The sequence below is a fragment of the Salvelinus alpinus genome, chromosome 29 (assembly GCF_045679555.1).
Source record: "Salvelinus alpinus chromosome 29, SLU_Salpinus.1, whole genome shotgun sequence".
In the NCBI taxonomy this organism is placed as follows: Eukaryota; Metazoa; Chordata; class Actinopteri; order Salmoniformes; family Salmonidae; genus Salvelinus; species Salvelinus alpinus.
The window spans coordinates 34,360,925-34,385,584 of NC_092114.1; the positions used below are offsets into that span (position 1 = coordinate 34,360,925).

Genomic DNA, 24,660 nt, shown 5'->3' on the forward strand with positions numbered 1-24,660 from the left:
CAAAATTATTCAACTAGTGTAAACAAAAACAAGGAACAATGACACAGTCCAGATACGTTACAGACCGCATAAAGGCAAGAAAGACCCTCTGCAGTCAGAGCAGTGTTTGGGAAGAGTCAGGAGTTTATAGACTTACTCAAATCTAGAGATGACTACAAGGATACACTCTGCCCAGAAAACATTGGAAACAGCTACTTTAGCGCTTCAGGTAACATTCCTTGGCTGCGTTCCAATTCTCTACCCTTCTCCACAAAGTGTGTACTCCCCTTCATGGACTGAATTTAAAAAGGAATGGACAGACAGGTGTAAGAAATACGGGAGAAACTAGTGTACACTTCAGGGTGAAGGGATACAGAATATGACCGCAGGCAGCCCATGTGACCCCTTTAACCCTGTGAACTTGTGTCTGACCACAGGTTGTGTTCATTAGGGCACACAACAGAATACTTTTAAAATGTTTTGCAAAAGGAAACAAAAATCTGTGTTTCTTATTGGACAGTTCCAGGTAGGCGCCACAACACCCAGTCTGCCTTTTACGAATAATAGGTCAGGGACTCGCAGTCCCCCCTCGGCCGTTGTCACTCTCAGTTCTTTGGATACTGTCCATCCCGTCTTTATGGCTTCCTCTGCGAGTAGCTCGCAGATTAGGTCGTGTCTCCTTAGTCTGGCTGCCTTCACTCCTGGACACTGTCGTAGTATGTGGGACGCTGTTTCCAGTCTGTGGTCGAGGCCCTCCCCGTTTTCTTCGTTTGGTACATAATGAACACGACCCAGGCGTGCAGCGTAGGCTTACCGTAGCAGTCGGAGCGTGGTCGGGGGGCCGTGCTTTGAAGGTTTCTGTGACGCGCCACACTGAGGGTTGGGGCCGATGCACTGCAACCCTGCAGCTGGTTCGACTGCTCCTGTTTTACGCACAATTACACAAAATGAGCATTGCACTGCTCCTGTGACCCAACAACAAGTTGGAGCAAAAACCTTTATTTTTACATATACAGTTGAAGTCCGAAGTTTACATACACCTTAGCCAAACACATTTAAACTCAGTTTTTCACAATTCCTGACATTTAATCAGAGTAAAAATACCCTCTCTTAGGTCAGTTAGGATCACCACTCTATTTTAAGAATGTGAAATGTCCGAATAATAGTTGAGAGAATGATTTACTTCAACTTTTATTTCTTTCATCACATTCCCAGTGGGTCAAAAGCTTACATACACTCAATTAGTATTTGGTAGCATTGCTTTTAAATTGTTCCACTTGGGTCAAACTTTTCGGGTAGCCTTCCACAAGCTTCCCACAATAAGTTGGGTGAATTTTGGCCCATTTCCTCCTGACAGAGCTGGTGAAATGGAGTCAGGTTTGTAGGCCTCCTTGCTCGCACACGCTTTTTCAGTTCTGCCCACAAATTTTCTATAGGATTGAGGTCAGGGCTTTGTGATGGCCACTCCAATACCTTGACTTTGTTGTCCTTATGCCATTTTGCCACAACTTTGGAAGTATGCTTGGAGTCATTGTCCATTTGGAAGACCCATTTGAGACCAAGCTTTAACTTCCTGACTGATGTCTTGAGATGTTGCTTCAATATATCCACATAATTTTCCTCCTCATGATGCCATCTATTTTGTGAAGTGCACCAGTCCCTCCTGCAGTAAAGCATCCCCACAACATGATGCTGCCACCCCCGTGCTTCACAGTAAGGATAGTGTTCTTCGGCTTGCAAGCCTCCCCTTTTTTCCTCCAAACATAAGGATGGTTATTGGCCAAACAGCTCTATTTTTGTTTCATCAGATCAGAGGACATTTCCCGAAACATTTGACCCAAGTGAAACAATATAAAACCAATGCTACCAAATACTAATTGAGTGTATGAAAATTCTGACCCACTGGTAACGTGATGAAAGAAATAAAGCTGAAATAAATCATTCTCTCTACTATTATTCGGACATTTCACATTCTTAAAATAAAGTGGTGATCCCAACTGACCTAAAACAGGGAATTATTACTAGGATTAAAAGTCAGGAATTGTGAAAAACTGAGTTTAACTGTATTCGGCTAAGGTGTACGTAAACGTCCGACACCAACTGTATGTACACTTCCGACTAACTGTACACTACCGTTCAAAAGTTTGGGGTCACTTAGAAATGTCCTTGTTTTTGAAAAAGCAACATTTTTGTCCAGTAAAATAACATCAAATTGATCAGAAATACAGTGTAGACATTGTTAATGTTGTAAATGACTATTGTAGCTGGAAATGGCTGATTTTTTATGGAATATTTACATAGGCGTACAGAGGCCCATTTTCAGCAACCATCACTCCTGTGTTGCAATGGCACGCTGTATTAGCTAATCCAAGTTTATCATTTTAAAAGGCTAATTGATTATTAGAAAACCTTTATACAATAATGTTAGCACAGCTGAAAACTGTTGTTCTGTTTAAAGAAACAATAAAACTGGCCTTCTTTAGACTAGTTGAGTATCTGGAGCATCAGCATTTTTGGGTTCAATTACAGGCTCGAAATGGCCAGAAACAAATAACTTTCTTCTGAAACTCATCAGTCTATTCTTGTTCTGAGAAATGAAGGCTAATCCATGTGAGAAATTGCCAAGAATCTGAAGATCTTGTTCAACGCTGTGTGCTACTTCCTTCACAGAACAGCTCAAATTGTCTCTAACCAGAATAGAAAGAGGAGTGGGAGGCCCCGGTACACAACTGAGCAAAAGGACAAGTACATTAGAGTGTCTAGTTAGAGAAACAGATGCCTCACAAGTCCTCAACTGGCAGCTTCATTAAATAGTACCCACAAAACGCCAGCCTCAACATCAACAGTGAAGAGGCGACTCCGGGATGCTGGCTTTCTAGGCTGCTGATTGCTGATAATGTTCGCCTATGTAGATATTCCATTAAAAATCAGCCATTTCCAGCTACAATAATAATTTACAACATTAACAATGTCTACACTCTATTTCTGATAAACTTGATGTTATTTTAAAATTGGACAAAAAAAATTGCTTTTCTGACATAAACAAGGACATTTCTAAGTGACCTCCAAACTTTTGAACGGTAGTGTACTTTAAGATTACAACAACAACAAAAAACATTACATTTTGCTCATCCCACAACTTTCATAGCATTAAAAGTCCCTATGGTTCTCTCAATACATGCATCTCAATTTAGAATGAGTGACAGCCTGCTCGTCCAATCACACAACCCTGATTGTACAGGCTCACCTCCAATACGGAGTAGTGCTGCGAGTCAGACCCTGCCTCTTCCTCTGTGAGGGAGGACAGGGAGCCCTCCTGGGTAATGGGGTTCCTCCGAGGATCCCTCCCCCCTCGCCGGACATCCAGCGCCGCACCCAGAACCTTCTCCATCTCCTCGGGGTCCAGGTTCTCCAGACTCACACTAAGGGGAGATTCAGTTCAGTTGAACTTTATTTATCCCCTCAGGAGCAAGTATGAAAGGCATTGTCAGTTAGAAATATAGAAATCCTCCACGAATACATACAGACATCACATTTCCCAATAAAATATCCTGAAACATTTGCAGAATCGAAGTAGAGAGAAGACGAGAAAGGGAAAGTCTGCAAAAGTAACCAACATAGAAGTGGAAGGGTCTCTCTCTTCTGGAAAGAAAGTCTCCGAACACTTATACACACTACCATTCACTAGTTCACAATAATTATAGTTGCAGATGAGAGGTTGTCTCCGTAACTCCTGATACGTGTCAAGGCAAGGAGGTATGTGTGTGTTGTGGTTGTAACACTGTCTGACTGGACCTGTCGTGGTGTTTTCTGTGTGTGAGGGGAGGGGGAGAGATGTTGTCCAACAATGGCTACTCTCTGGGCGGTGTGTGTGTGTGTGTGTCCATGCAAGAGAGGCAGAGTGCCCATACCAGTGTGAGTTGGAATGCATGCGCTCATACAGTGCATTCAGAAAGTATTCAGACCCATTCCCATTTTGTTACGTTACAGCCTTATTCTAAAATGGATTAAATACTAAATGTTCCTCGTCACAATACCCCATAATGACAAAGTGAAAACTGTTTAATATTTTTAGCAAATGTATTAAAAATATTAAACAGAAATATCTTATTTACATAAGTATTCAGACCCTTTGCTATGAGACTTGAAATTGAGCTCAAGTGCATCCTGTTTCCATTGATCATCCTTGAGATGTTCCTACAACTTGAACGGAGTCCACCTGTGGTATATTCAATTGATTGGACATGATTTGGAAAGGCACAAATCTGTATATATAACGGTCCACAGTTGACAGTGCATGTCAGAACAAAAACCAAGCAATGAGGTCAAAGGAATTGCCCGTAGAGCTCCGAGACAGGATTGTGTCGAGGCACAGATCTGGGGAAGAGTAACAAAAACTGTCTGCAGCATTGAAGGTGCCCAAGAACACAGTGGCCTCCATCATTCTTAAATGGAAGAAGTTTGGAACCACCAACACTCTCCATAGAGCTGGCTGCCCGGCCAAACTGTGCAATCAGGGGAGAAGGGCCTTGGTCAGGGAGGTGACCAAAAACCCGATGGTCACTTTGACAGAGCTCCAGAGTTCTTCTGTGGAGATGGGAGAACCTTCCGGAAGAACAACCATCTCTGCAGCACACCACCAATCGGGCCTTTATGGTAGAGTGGCCAGACGGAAGCTACTCCTCAGTAAAAAGTACATGACAGCCCGCTTAGAGTTTGCTAAAAGGCACCTCAAGGACTCGCAGACCATGAGAAGCAAGATTCTCTGGTCTGATGAAACCAAGATTGAACTCTTTGGCCTGAATGCCAAGTGTCACATCTGGAGGAAACCTGGCACCATCCCTAAGGTGAAGCATGGTCAGGGTCGAGGGAAAGATGAACAGAGAAAGTACAGGGAGGTCCTTGATGAAAACCTGCTCCAGAAAGCTCAGGACCTCAGACTGGGGCGAAGGTTCACCTTCCAACAGGACTACGACCTTAAGCACACAGCCAAGACAACGCAGAAGTAGCTTCGGGACAAGTCTCTGAATGTCCTTAAGTGGCCCAGCCAGAGCCCGGACTTGAACATGATCTAACATCTCTGGAGAGACCTGAAAATAGCTGTTTAACGACACTCCCCATCCAACCTGACAGAGCTTGGGAGGAAGAGAAAAATGAGAGAAACTCCCCAAATACAGGTGTGTCAAGCTTGTACCGTAATACCCAAGAAGACTAGAGGCTGTAATCACTGCCAAAGGTGGTTCAACAAAGTACTGAGTAAAGGGTCTGAATACTTATGTAAATGTTATATCAGTTTTTTATTTTAATACATTTGCAAAAAATTCAAAACATTTTTTTTTTGCTTTGTCATTATGGGGTATTGTGTGTTGATTGATGAAGAAAAAAAACTATTTAATCCATTTTAGAATAAGGCTGTAACTTAAAATGTGGTAAAAGTCAAGGGGTATGAATTCCTTCCCTAAGGCACTGTATGTCTGTGAATCTGGACACACTGAACACTCCCAATTCTCTTCAAGACAGGGCCGTTGTGGGATAAACCAACCCTTACCAGTCATATCACCAAGCATTCACCAAGGCTTGTGCCAAATATGATTTACCTTGTACCTAACACCCACGGGAAATGTGTTATTGTCAGGTAAATCATGTGACCAGGTGAAAAGGAGGCGCTTTTAAGAGATGTGGAGACAGTCTCATCAACTAAAAAGGCATTCAAGGAAAATTCTACCCAATAACTATCTTTTAACATTTGATTGATTTAGGTATTTTGAAAGTTACCTAACTTGAAAACTTGATTGCTGACAAGCAAAACCTTTTTTGACTACGTCAACAATGGACTAATGAAATAAATGCCAAAAGATAGTTTATGGGTGGAGTTTTCCTTTAAAGCTTCCTATGAATTTTGTGAAAGAGAGAGTGAAAAAGAGAGTGAGTAGGGGGTTAACTACCAGTGAGCATTCCCTCCAGGATTTCGTGATTGCAAACAATTTAGCAAAATCAAGCAGTACGAAAAGAGGGCTTGCAATTTTAACCATTCACAGCACATTTATCGAATAGCATGATTCAACCAAGCCACACGTCAAAAGTTTTCCCTCGTCAGCGAATTTTTGCGCCAAATTGGACAAAATGCACAATGCCACGCACAATGTCAGAATTGCTGCAGCAAATCAAGCATTTTTGCCCGCAAATATCAGAAAAAAATCCCTGCTAAATTCTGGAGGGACTGCCTGAGATCCACATGAATAGGGTTTTCAAATAAATCATAAACGGATGTTGATAGATTTGACTGTATATTTGGGTGTGAACATGTGATTTAACCTCTTGAAGATAGGGTAATCTCCCGGGTGGCGCAGTGGTCTAGGGCACTGCATCGCAGTGCTAGCTGCGCCACCAGAGTCTCTGGGTTCGCGCCCAGGCTGGGCTGGGTTCGCGCCCAGGCTCTGTCGCAGCCGGCCGCAACCGGGAGATCCGTGGGGCGACGCACAATTGGCATAGCGTCGTCCGGGTTAGGGAGGGTTTGGCCGGTAGGGAGGGTTTGGCCGGTAGGGATATCCTTGTCTCAGTATGTAAAATAAAAAAAATAAAAAAATAATCATAAAAATGTATGCACTCTACTGTAAGTCGCTCTGGATAAGAGCGTCTGCTCTTAGCCAGTAGGGATATCCTTGTCTCAGTATGTAAAAATGTAATAAAATGTATGCACTCTACTGTAAGTCGCTCTGGATAAGAGCGTCTGCTAAATGACTAAAATGTAAATGTAATAGGGGGCAGAATTTTTATGTTTGGAAAAATAACGTTCCCATTGTAAGCTGCCTATTTCTCAGGTCCAGATGCTAGAATATGCATATAATTGACAGAGTAGGATAGAAAACACTATAAAGTTTCCAAAACTGTCAAAATATTGTCTGTGAGTATAACAGAACTGATTTTGCAGGCGAAAACCTGAGGAAATCCAACCCGGACGTGACTTCTATTTTGAAAAATCACTGTTCCATTGCCTGCCTTTCATCCATTTAAAGGGATATCAACCAGATTCCTTTTTCCTGTGGCTTCCTCAGGGTGTGAACAGTCTTTAGACATAGTTTCAAGCTTTTATTTTGAAAAATTAGTGAGATTTATCGAAACGCGTCAGTGGATACACAGATGTCCCTCCATTAGTTGTTGCACGCGACACTCGTTGCTCGACATTTTCTTTCTCTCCAGTATTGAATAGTTTACAGTCCGGTTGAAATATTATCGATTATTGATGTTAAAAACAACCTGAAGATTGATTATTAAAAACGTTTGACATGTTTCTACGACCTTTACGGATACTATATGAAATTTTCGTCAAGTCTTGATGACTTGCCTAAGGCTGTGGAATACTGAACATAACGCGCCAAACAAATTGAGTTTTTTTTATATAAAAATAATCTTTATCGAACAAAAATAACATTTATTGTGTAACTGGGAGTCTCGTGAGTGCAAACATCTGAAGATCATCAAAGGTAAGCGATTCATTTTATTGCTTTTCTGGCTTTTGTGACCAAGCTACATGACTGCTAGGTGTTCTTAATGTTTTGTCTAGTGATCGATAAACTCACAAACACTTGGATTGCTTTTGCTGTAAAGCATATTTTCAAAATCTGACACGACAGGTGGATTAACAACAAGCTAAGCTGTGTTTTGCTATATTGCACTTGTGACTTCATGATTATAAATATTTTTAGCAATATTTTGTATTTGGCGCTCTGCAATACAGCGGTTGTTTACAAAAATGATCCCGCTAAAGGGATCCGTGCGTCAAGAAGTTTTAAGAGTGGATAAGAGTGTCTATTAAAGCTATATTGTAGTTGTGTTGTGGGACTGGGTACTCTAAAAGAAAAAGTGTACACATTTCTATTGTTTCTGTATAATAGATAAAATATATTGTATTGTAAATGGATAAAATATAAACATAAGGATTCCCGTATAGAATTGTATGTTTATTGCGCCCCTTACCTGCGGTTGTCGCTGGGTTCCGTCCCCTTCTGCTGCACCGTAACGATAGCCCCGGGTTCCCAACTGTGTCTCCTCCAGGGGTCCAGGTGGGTGAGGTGACGGGTGGCCGGAGAGCGCAGGGTAACCCCCCCGGCCCTGCCAACCCCCTTCACCCCAGGGCCTGGGGAGCATGGCGGGGAGCGGTACGGGAAATAGGGGGGAGTGGTTGGTATGGTGGAGGAAGAGGGCAGGCAAGCTGGTGGGTGGGCGTACGGGGAAGGGGTGGTCGGCATCTGGATGAGGGGCTGAAGAAAGAGAGGGGCACAGTGAGAGCTCATACTGTTCACTAGGGATGGGCGATGTCAACCTTTGTCCTATCGTGATTATGTGGCCATAAAACATTGTGATATAATATTCTATCGCCCCCCCCCAAAACAATATTTAAATGTTAGATTATTTTTTTTATATGCCATGCAGTAATCGCTCCGCCATTTCATGGTTGCGAAAATTAAAATAGTTCGCCTAATTTCAGTTTGTGAGACAAAACAAGCAAGTATAGTGAATCATTGCACCATCTAAACTGCTGTGAAATATATTTTCCATAACCAAAAATATTGTATTTTCAGCTGTTTGAAGCTGGTGTACAAAACCGAAAGTAAAAGATGGAAAACTAAACTTAAGCATGAGAAGCATAGAAATAGCGCACATAGAACAGATCTACCACTCCTTAGACTTGCTTTCAATGAGAATGACAGATCTATTACTCAGATTTTTATGTGAATTTGGTCAGGTCACCCAGAAAGTTACATATCGCAGTTTTAACTCAGCTAAAGACAACAGTTGGGCTATAGCGCAAAATCAAATGCAACTGGACGAATCATGACGAAAATGTATGTTGTTGAAAGCCTGGGCAGAAGCTAAGTGCAGACAAATCTTTTCTAATATTTCTTTCTGGTGGAGGAGCTTCAGCGTGGAGCAGGTTTGTGTGTTTGTCTGTCTGGCGCACTGTAATTGAGCAGTGACTGTCTGATGAGGAACGGGCTGTCTTACCATTATGACTAGGGATGCACAATATATCGGTGAACATATCGTAATCTGTCGATATTAGCTAAAAATGCCAACATCGGTATCGGCCCGATGTCTAGTTTAACGCCGATGTGCAAAATCGATGTTAAAGCCGACGTGCATACCTATATAACGCAGGTACATGACGTAATGACGCCATTTTGCGCTACACGTGCAAAAACAGCATTCCTAACCTAGCCCACAATGACTGCTGTGTGGATCGAGCAGTCAACAAGTCGAGCAGCCATTTGAAAGAGTAAGAACATTTCAGCGAGACAACTCAAAGGCGAAACCCATTAAAGCCAAGATAATGGAATTCATTGCCCTTGACAAATCAACCGTTCTCTGTCGTGGGTGATGTTGGCTTTCGCCGACTAGTTAAGCACCGGTACGTACACATGAAGTTACACAGTAACAGCGTCACTGCTATTAGCGTCACAACATACTATGGAATGCCGTTTGGGTCTTTGCATGTCAAAGATACACATCAAATAACACTATTTGACGTGTTAAATAAGCTTTTAATTTGCCACGTCAAATAACACAGTTATATTATAGAATGGTGTGTGTTCTGAATTTGCAAACAAGTAAACACCAGCCACGAACGATGTGTTTACAGTACCGCAGCATTGGTAATAAAGCATTATTTGTTTGACCACAACTTCTGGGGTAGCTAGCTTTAGCTTGGTCCCTAGCTATCACCAATACAGCCAGCCTGAAAACAATGACCAGTAGAAACTGCAGTCACTTTCATTATTCTTAGCAATGATTTAGGAATCCTTGTGAGTAAGTATTAGCTAGGTAGCCACTTGTTGTTCGCTTAATGAAATTGAACTTCAGTTCATGAAAATAAATAGCTAGCCAGCTACTTAACCCTGTTGCCCAAAGCTAACATTATAAGCAGCCAGGTAGCTTCATCTGGCTAGTGAGGCTCGACCGGACCGGGTTATGTGTTGTGAAGCTAGCCACAATAAGGATTAGGCACAATAGTCGAATTTGTGGTTTGCCTTCAAAATAAAAGTACCTCTTGAAAGTGATGCAGAAGGTTAGAATTGGTGGAATCATGACATATTTAGACTAGATACATGTTAAACAAGATTGGAATGTGAAGCAATGTAATGGGGTATCAGTCTACTCGGTGACACCCACAAAATCTAACTGTGCAGAGTTTACGCAAATATTAGCGTTGTAGGTCTTATCGCGAGACTGTGAGTGTGTGAAATCACCTCCCCAGTCAGCCTATTGAGTGTATTGACATTCATATTGCACTGTACAGCTTTACCTAAGGATTGGGGATCAATGAAATGGGGTATCAGTCTACTCAATACCCAGAGTTATCAGACTCCAAAACATCCACGTAGTATTGTTTTTCCTCTGGAATAGTGTTCAATACACATAGGTTGACAAATGTGGCTCAACTTACAGTTGTTTCAGAGTCCCACAATAAGATCTACGACGCTAATGTTCTCTGGGTGTCACTGAGTAGACTGATACCTCATGTCCTTGATCCACAATCTATAGGTAAGGCTGTACAGTGAAATAAGTATGCCCCAATGCAATTCTAAAGTATAATACATCCAGTGTGATTTCAACAGATTTGTCAAATTAACTAATTGTCTTTTGTTGATTTTATAACATTCCAACCTCATTTAGCATGATCTATTCAATTATGGCATAATTCTACTATTTGTATCACTGTCAATGACACACCTTTATTTTGAAAGCTAACTGCAAAGTCCACTATTGTGGCTAATCCTTTTTGTGGCTAGCTTCACCTAGATGGGTCCGACCACCATTCATCAAATAAGAATTGTCTTATAAATTAGGGTTATTTTAGATGACACCTAGCTATATAGTTAGCTAGCTAACTATAGCTACTGAAACAGATGTCGTTTTTGCGGAAGAACAGTGTTTGCATCCATGAGCTAGCTAGCTTTTTTTTTATGACCAGCACTGTAGGTGTGCGAGACAACTTTACCAGCATCATAGCATACATATCGATGAAATATAGTTATTATACATTGATTTCACCATGTAAAAAACCACGTTAAATTATTATTATATGATGCAGTCATATACAGGTCCTGATTAACAACAAGCTTATTTGACACAAAGACCCAAACGGCGTTCCATAGTATGAGAAATCCTGGTTGAGAATGAAACGACTGAACAAATGAACAACGAAACAGCACAGCAAGTGAAATAAATAGCTTTTGATTATGTTTTACTGGTCAGTGTGGTGTGTGTAACCTTTATTTAACTAGGCAAGTCAGTTAAGAACAAATTCTTATTTACAATGACAGCCTACCCCGGACGACGCTGGGCCAATTGTGCGCCACCCTATGGGACTCCCAATCACGGACAGATGTGATACAGCCTGGATTCGAACCAGGGACTGTAGTGACGCCTCTTGCACTGAGATGCCGTGCCTTAGACCGTTGCGTCCATGTGTGTGTGTTAACTATGTAACTGTACTAGAATGCTTAAAAAGTCCGCTAAAATTGTAAATATCTGTCTCAGGTTTTTTTGGGGCAAGGAAAATATTGGATATCAGTATCGGCGGATCACTAATTATGACATCATTGGCTGGATAAAATAGTCCACTGTCTTCAGAACTTGATAATTGCTTAATTTGCCTCATAAAACAGAAAAAAATAGTATTGTTTGTTCTATCATAAAGCTGTGATTGAGAATAGCCTATGCCTTGGCTTAGGCTACAGACCAGGGGTGTCAAACTAATTCCACGGAGGGACGAGTGTCTGCAGGTTTTTGCTTTATCCTTTGAATTAAGACCTAGACAACCAGGTGAGGAGAGTTCCTTACCAACTAGTAACCTTTCATGTCTTTTTTGAACACACCGTGTAACCATTCACAGTGCAGGGTGGAAAAAGTATGTTAACCCTTGGTTTTAATAACTGGTTGACTCTACTTTGGCAGCAATAACCTCAACCAAATGTTTTCTGTAGTTGCGGATCAGACCAGCAATTTTGAACCATTCCTCTTTACAAAACTGTTTCAGTTCAGCAATATTCTTGGGATGTCTGGTGTGAACTGCTCTCGAGATCATGCCACAGCATCTCATATCGGGTTGAGGTCAGGACACTGACTGGGCCACTCCAGAAGGCGTATTTTCTTCTGTTGAAGCCATTCGGTTGCTGATTTACTTCTGTGTTTTGGGTTTTTGTCCTGTGGCATCACTCAACCCATCCTCCTGCAAAATGTCTTGATAAACTTGGGAATAATTTTTTCCGTCGATGAAAGCAACCTGTCCAGGCCCTGAGGCAGCAAAGCAGCTCCAAACCCTGATACTCCCTTCAGCATACTTTACAGTTGGGATGAGGTTTTGATGTTGGTGTGCTGTGCCTTTTTCCCCCTTCCAAACAACTCAACTTTAGTTTAATCAGTCCACAGAATATTTTGCCAGTAGCGCTGTGGAACATCCAGATGCTCTTTGCGAACTTCAGATGAGCAGCAATGTTTTTTTTGGACAGCAGTGGCTTCTCCGTGGTGTCCTCTCATGAACACCATTCTTGTTTAGTGTTTTACGTATCGTAGACTCGTCAACAGAGATGTTAGCATGTTCCAGAGATTTCTGTAAGTCTTTAGCTGACACTCTAGGATTCTTCTTAATTAACCTCATTGAGCATTCTGCGCTGTGCTCTTGCAGTCATCTTTGCAGGATGGACACTCCTAGGGAGAACTTTCTCCATTTATAGCCAATTTGTCTTACCATGGACTGAGGAACATCAAGGCTTTTAGATATACTATTATAACCCTTTCCAGCTTTCCGCAAGTCATCAATTCTAAATCTTGAGTCTTCTGAGATCTCTTTTGTTTGAGTCATGGTTCACACCAGGCAATGTTTCTTGAGAATAGCAAACTCAAATTTTGTAAGTGTTTTTTTTAATATGGCAGGGCAGCTCTAACCAACATCTCCAACCTTGTCTCAATGATTGTACTCCAGGTCAGCCAACTCCTGACTCCAATTAGCTTTTGGAGAAGTCATTAGCCTAGGGGTTCGCCTACACTGTGAATGTTTAAATGATGTGTTCAATATAGACAAGAAAAATACAATAGTTTGTGTGTTATTAGTTTAAGCAGACTGTGTGTGTTGTTGTGACTTAGATGAAGATCAGATCCAATTTTATGACCAATTTATGCAGAAATCCAGATAATTCCAAAGGATTCACATACTTTTTCCACTGTATTCTTAATAAGCTTAAAAACTTGCACCATTAAATCCATTATATATATATTTTTTAAAGAATATGGCACAACAACAAACCTGCCAAGAAAGGGCCGCCCACCAAAACTGACAGACCAGGCAAGGAGGGCATTAATCAGAGGCAACAAAGAGACCAAAGATAACCCTGAACCAGCTGCAAAGCTCCACAGCGGAGATTGAAGTATCTGTCCATAGGACCACTTTAAGCCGTTCACTCCACAGAGCTGGGCTTTACGGAAGAGTGGCCAGAAAAAAAAAGCAAACGTGTTTTGTGTTCGCCAAAAGACTCCCCAAAGGAACACACTATGTCTGGCGCAAACCCAACACCTCTCATCACCCTGAGAACACCATCCCCCACAGTGAAGCATTGTGGTGGCAGCATCATGCTGTGGGGATGTTTTTCCCCATCGGCAGGGACTGGGAAACTGGTCAGAATTGAAGGAATGATGGATGGCGTTAAATACAGGGAAGTTCTGTTTCAGTCTTCCAGAGATTTGAGACTGGGATGGAGGTTCACCTTCCAGCAGGACAATGACCCTAAGCATACTGCTAAAGCAATACTCGAGTGGTTTAAGGGGAAACATTTAAATGTCTTGGAATGGTCTAGTCAAAGCCCAGACCTCAATCCAATTGAGAATATGTGGTATGACGCTGGTATACTACAAAGATTGCTGTATACCAGCGGAACCCATCCAACTTGAAGGAGCTAGAGCAGTAATGCCTTGAAGAACAGGCAAAAATCCCAGTGGATTTTGCTTATAGAGACATACCCCAAGAGACTTGCAGCTGTAATTGCTGCAAAAGGTGGCTCTACAAAGTATTGGCTTTGGGGGGGGTGAATAGTTATGCACGCTCAAGTTTTCTGTTTAGTTTTTACCTTATTTCTTGTTTGTTTCACAATAAATAATATTTTGCATCTTCAAAGTGGTAGGTATGTTGTGTAAATCAAATAATACAAACCTCCAAAAAAAGGAATACTTTCGCAAGCCACTGTAGGCCTACATTGAACACCACACATTGGCTGCTACTGTAGGCTGAATGATAGAACTGCTACTTCCATGTTTAAATGTTAAATGATGCATTTTCCCCTTAATTCTTTAAATATTTATTTTATATGGTAGGCCACATTATGATCAAATAGCCACAGTAGCCTACTTAGCCACTTAAAACAGTCAATTAAAGCGGGTACAGACTCGCACTAAATGCACACCGGAAGTTGCAGATTTTTGACAATGTTCAAGTTTTGCTCAGCAGACCTGAAAATTGCTCAGTGCCGAAAACAATTAGCGGGAACATTGCTGCTGAATACCTTATATTTCCAGTGTAAATGGGTGGATGTGGATGACTAACTTATGAATTCTGTGCAGGACAAGTTTGCATGTTATTGATGTATGCCTCGTAGTTTCTCCTTCCAACCACTGTCTGTCTACCCGATGAACTGGAGGAAAATACTACTTAAGATACGAGGGTTGGATCTCAAAATGCATTCAACACAATGAATCCAATATGATCTATTCACAACAATTATCCATCAAGTAAAGCATTAGATAAAACCATACAGAAAAATGTAAATCATTGATTTACATCTAAAATCAAATGTTTGGATAACTTGATATCAATGCTATAAAAGTGGGTTAAGTACAATAAATGAAAATGGGTCAATAACACACACAAAACACACTCACGTACACATACCAGGGTTTCCGGACATTTAACAGGCAACATTTTAAATTTACCAGACATGAGAAATCACATTTCGATTATGGTAATTCATATTAAGTCGGGGATGCAAAAATGTGTGGTCCTTCAAACCGAATTCTGATGTGGACTTAGAAGATACAACTCTCCACATTTACTTTTACTCAGCCAACAAGACAAGTAACGAACAGCAAAATCACTAGCCTGTCAATCTATTATCCCCCATAGAAGAAAAGTTGACCTATTTTATTGGTCAGCTTGTCGAGAAAGCAATAACCGATTCCAAAACAGATTCTGGGATAGTTGTGGGAAGATTGAATTTGGGATCTTACAACCAGTAAGATCTGGTTGTAAGATCTTAACCCTAAGCTACATTAAAAAAAAACATTAAAAAGCAATGAGTCTGATGCAACAATTTCTTCACATTATAAGCGCAGCAATGTGCACAAGTCAGTAAGCTACACGGAAATGTTCGTTCCATAATGCAATTAGCTGGAAAACACCATTGTCAAAAGGGCATGGTTTCGTCTGACAAACTCAGCAAAAGAAATAACGTCCTCTCACTGTCAACTGGATTCATTTTGAGCAAACTTAACATGTAAATATGTGTATGAACATAACAAGATTCAACAACTGAGACATAAACTGAACAAGTTCCACAGACATGTGACTAACAGAAATGAAAATGTGTGCCTGAACAAAGGGTCAAAATCAAAAGTCAGTCAGTATCTGGTGTGGCCACCAGCTGCATTAAGTACTGCAGTGCATCTCCTCCTCATGGACTGCACCAGATTTGCCAGTTCTTGCTGTGAGATGTTATCCCACTCTTCCACCAAGGCACCTGCAAGTTCCCAGACATTTCTGGGGGAGAATGGCCCTAGCCCTCACCCTCCGATCCAACAGGTCCCAGACGTGCTCAATGGGATTGAGATCCGGGTTCTTCGCTGGCCATGGCAGAATACTGACATTTCTGTCTTGCAGGAAATCACGCACAGAACGAGCAGTATGGCTGGTGGCATTGTCATGCTGGAGGGTCATGTCAGGATGAGCCTGCAGGTAGGGTACCACATGAGGGAGGAGGATGTCTTCTCTGTAACGCACAGCGTTGAGAGTGCCTGCAATGACAACAAGCTCAGTCCGATGATGCTGTGACACAGCGCCCCAGACCATGACGGACCTTCCACCTCCAAATCGATCCTGCTCCAGAGTACAGGCCTCGGTGTAATGCTCATTCCTTCGATGATAAACGCGAATCCGACCATCACCCCTGGTGAGACAAAACCGCGACTCATCAGTGAAGAGCACTTTTTTCCAGTTCTGTCTGGTCCAGCGACGGTGGGTTTGTGCCCATAGACGACGTTGCTGGTGATGTCTGGTGAGGACCTGCCTTACAACAAGCCTACAAAGGCCTCAGTCCAGCCTCTCTCAGCCTATTGCGAACAGTCTGAGCTAGAGGTCGACGGATTATGATTTTTCAACGCCGATACCGATTATTGGAGAACCCAAAAAAGCCGATACCGATAAAATCGGCCGATATATATTTGTAATAATGACAATTACAACAATACTGAATGAAAACTTATTTTAACTTAATACATCAATAAAATCTATTAAGTCTCAAATAAATAATGAAACATGTTCAATTTGGTTTAAATAATGCAAAAACAGTGTTAGAGAAGAAAGTAAAAGTGCAATATGTGCCATGTAAAAAAGCTCATGTTTAAGTTCCTTGCTCAGAACATATGAAAGCTGGTGGTTCCTTTTAACATGAGTCTTCAATATTCCCAGGTAAGAAGTTTTAGGTTGTAGTTATTATAGGACTATTTCTCTCTATACCATTTGTATTTCATATACCTTTGACTATTATTATTATTATTATTAGTATTGCCAGCTTAATCTCGGGAGTTGCTGGCAAATGCAGGAAAGTGCTGTTTGAATGAATGCTTACGAGCCTGCTGCTGCCTACCACCGCTCAGTCAGACTGCTCTATCAAATCATAGACGTAATTACAATATAATAACAAACAGAAATACGAGCCTTGGGTCATTAATATGGTCAAATCCGGAAACTATCATTTCGAAAACAAAACGCTTATTCTTTCAGTGAAATACGGAACCATTCCATATTTTATCTAACGGGTGGCATCCAAAAGTCTAAATATTGCTGTTACATTGCACAACCTTCAATGTTATGACATAATTATGTACAATTCTGGCAAATTAATTACGTTCTTGGTTAGGAAGAAATGGTCTTCACACAGTTCGCAACGAGCCAGGCGGCCCAAACTGCTGCATATACCCTGACTCTGCTTGCACAGAACGCAAGAGACGTGACACAATTTCCCTAGTTAAAATAAATTCATGTTAGCAGCAATATTAACTAAATATGCAGGTTTAAAAATATATACTTGTGTATTGAGTTTAAGAAAGGCATTGATGTTTATGGTTAGGTGCACATTGGTGCAACGACGGTGCTTTTTTCGCGAATGTGCTTGTTAAATCACCCGTTTGGCGAAGTAGGCTATGATTCAATGTTAAATTAACAGGCACCGCATCGATTATATGCAACGCAGGACAAGCTAGATAAATTAGTAATATCATCAACTATGTGAAGTTAACTAGTGATTATGTTAAGATTGATTGTTTTTTTATAAGATACGTTTAATGCTAGCTAGCACCCTACCTTGCCTCCTTGCTGCGCTCGCATAACAGGTAGTCAGCCTGCCACGCAGTCTCCTCGTGGAGTGCAATGTAATCGGCCATAATCGGTGTCCAAAAATGCCGATTACCGATTGTTATGAAAACTTGAAATCAGCCATAATTAAAATCGGCGTTGGCCGATTAAGTCGGTCAACCTCTAGTCTGAGTATTGAAGGAGGGAATGTGCATTCCTGGTGTAACTCGGGCAGTTGTTGTCGCCATCCTGTACCTGTCCCACAGGTGTGATGTTCGGATGTACCAATCCTGTGCAGGTGTTGTTACACTTGGTCTGCCACTGCGAGTACGATAAGCTGTCCGTCCTGTCTCCCTGTAGCGCTGTCTTAGGTACTCACAGTACGGACACGTCTCAGTCCTCCTTGCAGCATGCCTAAGGCACGTTCACGCAGATGAGCAGGGACCCTGGGCATCTTTCTTTTGGTGTTTTTCAGAGTCAATAGAAAGGCCTCTTTAGTGTCCTAGGTTTTCATAACTGACCTTAATTGCCTACCGTCTGTAAGCTGTTAGTGTCTTAGCGACCATTCCACAGGTGCATGTTCATTAATTGTTTATGGTTCATTGAACAATGGGAAACAGTGTTTAAACCCTTTACAATGAAGATCTGTGAAGTTATTAGAATTTTTACCAATTATCTTTGAAAGACAGGGTCCTGAAAAAGGGACGTTTCTTTTTTTACTGAGTTTATATGAAAATATCCGTTTGAAATTTAGAAAGAGATCTAATAGGCTACTTTGAAGCAAGGTAAGACATGCCTCATAATATGTATTAAAATGTTCAGGTTTCAAACAATTAACTATATTTTTTCAAAATGCATAGCCTACTGCCTCCAGCTCATTGCAAATTGGTGTGTGACGCACTGATGAAGCCTCCCTTCCTTCCGCTCGAAGGCTCTGTATGCTTAATGTGTGTGATAAGATTTTTTTCTTTATTTAACTAGGCAAGTCAGTTAAGAACAATTCCTATTTACGATGACGGCCTACACCGGCCAAACCCGGACGACGCTAGGCCAATTGTGCGCCGCCGGGCCAATTGTGCGCCGCCCTATGGGACTACCAATCACGGCCGGTTGTGCTACCCTGGTTCGTATCCAGGCTGCGTCTGTAGTGATGCCTCTAGCACTGAGATGCAGTGCCCTAGACCGCTGCGCCACTCGGGAGCATAACAAATATACTGTATCCTACACAGGCACCAATTTAATTCCACAAAATTATGCAAATTAACCTATAGACCGATAAGCATGACCATTCAAGTGTATTTACATCAATGAACAGTCTAAAAAGCATTACTTAGCAATGAGATTTTTTTTTTACAGGCCAAAATCCAGCTAAAGGAAACGCTCACATACGCAAACACACACTTCACCGGAGGCAAAGCATCTACAACTACAGTTGGGGAGATTAAAAAGTAACTTATTGCAAATTTGCTATAGCAACTGTACATCTTTAAATGTGACAGAACTCTCTCATAGGGTGATGCCAAGCTCCAAGTTCATTAGCAATTATCTAACAATAAATTATGTAGTGAAATATGCCCCAGACAGTGCAGTTACATCCACTTTAAGCAAATGTTTACCTGTACTGCAATACAGGTTCACTTTTGAATGCTCCCAACTATGTTTACTCGTCTTTGGGAGGGAGTTTGTTTGTGTACTGCGGTGTCTGTGTACAGTGTATTCGGAAATTATTCAAACCCCTTCCCTTTTTCAACCTTTTGTTACGTTACAGCCTTATTCTAAAAAGGATTTAGTTTTTTTTTTACTCAATCTACACACAATACCCCATAATGTCAAAGCGAAAACAGGTTTAGATATGTTAGATATGCAAATACTTAAAAAATAAAAACAGAAATACCTTATTTACATAAATAACCCTTTGCTATGAGATTCAAAATTGAGCTCAGGTGCATCCTGTTTCCATTGATCATCCTTGAGATGTTTCTACAACTTGATTGGACATGCCTTGGAAAGGCACACACCTGTCTATATATAGGTCCCACAGTTGACAGTGCATGTCAGCGCAAAAACCAAGCCAAGAGGTCGAAGGAATTGTCCGTAGAACTCCGAGACAGGATTGTGTAGAGGCATAGATAGTTTTGGGTAAGGGTACCAAAAAATGTATCCAGCATTGAAGGTCCTCAAGAACATAGTGGCCTCCATCATTCTTAAATGGAAGAAGTTTGGAATCATCAAGACTTCCTAAAGCTGGCCATCTGGCCAAACTGAGCAGTCGGGGGAGAAGTGCCCTGGTCCGGGAGGTGACCAACAACCCGATGGTCACTTTGACAGAGCTCCAGAGTTCCTCTGTGGAGATGGGAGAATCTTCCAGAAGGACAACCATCTCTGCAGCACTCCACCAATCGGGCCTTTATGGTAGAGTGGCCATACGGAAGCCACTCCTCAGTAAAAGGCACATGACAGCCCGCTTGGAGTTTGCCAAAAGGCACCTCAAGGACTCGCAGACCATGAGAAGCAAGATTCTCTGGTCTGATGAAACCAAGATTGAACTCTTTGGCCTGAATGCCAAGTGTCACATCTGGAGGAAACCTGGCACCATCCCTACGGTGAAGCATGGTGTTGGCAGCATCATGCTGTGGGAATAGGGAGTGGGAGACTAGTCAGGATTGAGGGAAGGATGAACGGAGCAAAGTACAGAGAGATCCTTGATGAAAACCTGCTCCAGAGCGCTCAGGACCTCAGACTGGGGCTAAGGTTCACCTTCCAACAGGACAACGACCCTAAGCACACAGCCAAGACAATGAGGAGTGACTTTGGGACAAGTCTCATTTCTAAAAACCTGTTTTTCCTTTGTCATTATGGGGTATTGTATGTAGATTGATGAGGGGGGAAAAAACAATTTAATCAATTTTAGAATAAGGCTGTAACCTAACAAAATGTAGAAAAAGTCAAGGGTCTGATTACTTTCCGAATGCACTGTATGTGTTTGTATGAGTGTGATAACAGCTTTGAGTGTATCCACATGTCATATCAGCAGAACATCGATGTAAGCACAGGGTTATACCATGCAATCACACAGTGGGTAAACACTTCGGAGATAAATTTGATTAGCTTTGGATGCCACCACACCCAATAGCACACAGAACAACACTTTCACAACCTTCTGACAACACTCAACATTTGTACAACCCTTTCACAACACTCTCGGCATGTCTATGAAAACAAATATAACTTCCCCTAACCCATTCTTTTTAAAACACAAAGGCAATCATAACCCTAAACAAACATACTTAAAAACAGTTTGAAAGCCTAGTATTGAACACATCAAAAAGGTATGATAACACAAAAAACCAATAGCAAGTTAAATAGATTCCACAACTTTAACACTAGTAATCAATCAAATGTATTTATAAAGCCCTTTTTACATCAGCCGATGTCACAAAGTGCTACACAGAAACCCAGCCTAAAACCCCAAACAGCAAGCAATGCAGATGTAGAAGCACAACATTGATACAATGACACTAACTAAACACAGTCACAACATTTTTATAACATTATCCATTATACTGTCATAACATAACACCCTCAGTGATCATGCTCGTGTGTTGTAATGGAGTTACAAATGAATAGCATGATCACTATTCACATCACTCTTTTCATCACTTTCGCAACACTTACACAATGCAATATCAATATTAGATTTACCAGCATTGTTGTCCTCAAATACAGGTTATACTTCATCACTTTCTTTATGTCAACCTCTGCTCACTCCTGCAGGTGTTTTTCCTATCCTCTCCCACCTCATTCCTTTCTCTCCTTATTCCTCCCTCATTAATTACAGCTTGAATAATCAGGTTGGGGAATGCTGTGTTTTGACAAGCAGCTTGTTGCAGGACATTTTGGTTTGCCTTGGGATGGATGGATGGATGGATATATATATATATGTGTGTCAGCACAGATAGCATATAAAAAGCTGGGTTATGCTCGGATGCATGAGAAAGGAAATAGTTAGACACACACTTAGGATGCAACACAGATCTATAAAACACAATGGAGCTTCTCCAATGCCAATTTCAGCTGAGCTTCTTAATAGAAGAACATCATTAATGCATGACAGCTGTTTGAAATGGCTTGTTTTCACCAAATACACAGACCGTACTCCAAATGAGTCGCGAGTATAAACCTGTATACAAAAGGGATTAACTGGTTGCAGTTAAAACATTTCCGCTTCCAACTACCAGTAGGCCTTCAACAAGAAAATAACTTGATACTGGCAGTATGAACAATATAAGCATAAGGGTTATTTTGTACTAGTAGGCCTTTATCCCCCCATCCTTTCTTTCTATTCTGACTAGGTTCTATATCTCCGTCTTAGTTCTTTCTCTAACAATTCCCATCTTATCCAACTGTCATATTCCTACTCTCTCCCGCCCTATCCTTGTTCAGGCCCATAGAGCAAACATGGAAAAACAATGGGGAGTGTGATGGGTCAGCAAATGTGTCAGCAACTCTGAGTGAATGAACGTGTGTGTGTGTGTGTGTGTGTGTCCGCGCACATTTGTGTGTGACAGAGTGAAAAGTCTGCAAGCATACTGGACATGTCTAGCAGTATGTCAATATTTATCTGAAAGTGCATTCACACATGAGGCAACAGCCCGTGAGAGTGAAAGAAAGAGATGAAGGTGTGTACAGTAATACTGTATGTCCATTCAGACTGCAGGTGCATGACACAGTGACAGGACACAAAGCACCGAATAGTGTTTGGCAAACAAGTTTGAACAGTCTCTATGGGCAACCAAAGCATCAAAACACAAGTAAATATAATTGGTAAAACTCAAGTTTGAAAGACCTGTTCTAAAGTCCCTCTATTCAATAAAATGATACCTATTCAATATATTGAGTAAATATTTTATTTTCCTTATTCCTCATTAGTCCCTACTTACCTGGTATTCTCTTCAAAATTACATGCTAAAATGATAATTACATATTACTTCCTGCGTTGACAAATTAGCTTCTGGTTTCTTAAAACAAGCACCAGTGTCTTCTATTTGTTGCCCATTGAGTTAAATTCTATGATGCAAATAATTGAAAAGTTCCCACTATTACCACAATATTTCTTAGTTTGAGTACTTTAGAACTCTACCAGTGTATCCTCTTACGCACTAGCCACCTACTACTACTAGCCTTGGTGCAGACCCTCAGACTTCAGCTCTATAAAATAAAGGAATAATCTCACTGACATGGTTGCATCTGATTTCTTTAATTGACATAGCTGCATCCTGACATCCACATGTTGCAGTGGTCAATGCTGCCGACTACACTTTCATCACATGCTGCAGTTTTCGCCCCTATAGACAGACTGTAGACACCAACAGAAAGACTCAAAATGGGTAGAATTTAAAAACTTTAGGCAAGACATAACTGCACCTCTTACCTTCCCTCCATCCATCCTTCTAGTCTTTATCCTCCCTCTGTCCCCCTATGTCATCACTCAACCCCCCAACTCATGTCAGTCACTCATTCCCCACCATAAACCCCCACTTACCTCCCTCCCCCTCTCTATCTTTAGTCTCCTGCTCTTTCTTCCTATTCATGGGGGTGAGGTGAATTAAGTCACCGGTGCTTCTTTTGAGAGTTTGCCTGGGGGCCATTTAGTACAGTGGTAACTTTATGTAGCCTGGTCTCAGATCTGTTTGTACTGTATAGCATGACAATGACCATAGGGGTCGTCAAGACAGAACAAAACATATGTGCGATTAGCCAGGCTGCAATTTATGTTCTAAGGAAAAGATAGAATGTGGGAACATTTTGAAGCAGGGGTCAAATTATACATTGACTCTTGAGAGAGTGAACAGTGGACTTGAACACCATTGATATTCTTATGCCTAGGGGGTTGCTAACGTTAATATTTCAACATTTATGGTGCTGCACAAATTTATATTGGGAGTGCCAATAAAGGCACTGGCCTATTTCCATCCCTGTGTTTTTCTGGAAATAAAACAAAGATGGTTGAAGGTAGGACAATACATGAGCCATTTTTACATCCAAAGTGACAAAATGCTACCACACAACATTGCTCTTATTCTCCTCATCTCTTTCCCTTTCCCCCCATTGTCTTTCTTTCCTCCATAACTCCACTCCACCTCTCCACCTCTCACAGACAGACCTGTATCAGAAGTTCTAAGTAAGTACATTCAAAAGCTATGCTTCACTTGCATAATCTTGTTTACTTTCTCGACAACTTCATTCTCTGACCTCTTTCATCCCGACAGCTCGGTTTTGGTCAGTAGCACACTTCAAGCGTGAAATCCGCCAGGCAGTACAATGAGGATGGTTTAGTCTCAGGTAACAAGTGCTTTAGGGGATGTACCGTAATACACAAAGACATGGGCCCTTCACAAAACAGCTAAAGAGTTTCAGGATTGATGTGTTACTCATTTTCTCTAGCTCTCAGGGGGATACACATTCTTAGCTGAACATTGAGCGTGACTATCTACAGATTCTACTCAATTGGGACTCCTGGGGGAGAGATGGCCAAAGGGTCTTGAATTCACCTTACCTCCCTAGGACTCCAAGCATTCATTAGCTAATCTCTTTAGGATGGAAATGGGGACACTCAGACACACACGTTGAGGAAAGGGCTTCTGCTACAGTTGCTGCCTGGTTGTTGCCTATAGGCCTACACAACTAAGGTAAAGTCTGATTGACTAAATACGCACATTGTTAGAATCTCTTATGTTTGCCCCCCACAATTCTGAACCTGCAAAAGGAAGGTACTTTGTAGTTAAAGCCCTCTGTATGAATGGGGTATGAGTCTAAGAGCTGAGTTGAGTTATCGCTGTAAAACTATAGCAGTCTAGCATTCTCTTTAGAAGAATGAAATACATGCTAAAGCATACTTTTGTATGCATAGTTTTGTATGAGAAAAGTGTTCTGAACAGGTAGCCATCCTAATAACTTCCTGTACTTTCTGTCTCCAGCTACTAGGTTTAATTGTCCCCCTACGATGAAATCGGGGAGTACTGTGGATCTGTCTCGGTCTGTACGTGATATCTCTGACAGCACCG

At 41.4% G+C, this 24,660-nt stretch overlaps 1 protein-coding gene across 1 annotated transcript in view; it reads right to left on the bottom strand.

Moving 5' to 3' along the window:
- Positions 1-24,660, bottom strand: part of LOC139558550 (rho guanine nucleotide exchange factor 2-like) — a 71,803-nt gene that overhangs the window by 46,322 nt on the left and 821 nt on the right. The window contains exons 2-4 of the mRNA XM_071373722.1: positions 7,957-8,240; positions 3,227-3,401; positions 794-902 (exon numbers count right to left, since the gene is read on the bottom strand). Of these exons, the coding sequence (XP_071229823.1) occupies positions 794-902; positions 3,227-3,401; positions 7,957-8,228 (556 nt within the window). The 5' untranslated portion in view covers positions 8,229-8,240. The remainder of the gene's footprint in view (positions 1-793; positions 903-3,226; positions 3,402-7,956; positions 8,241-24,660) is intronic.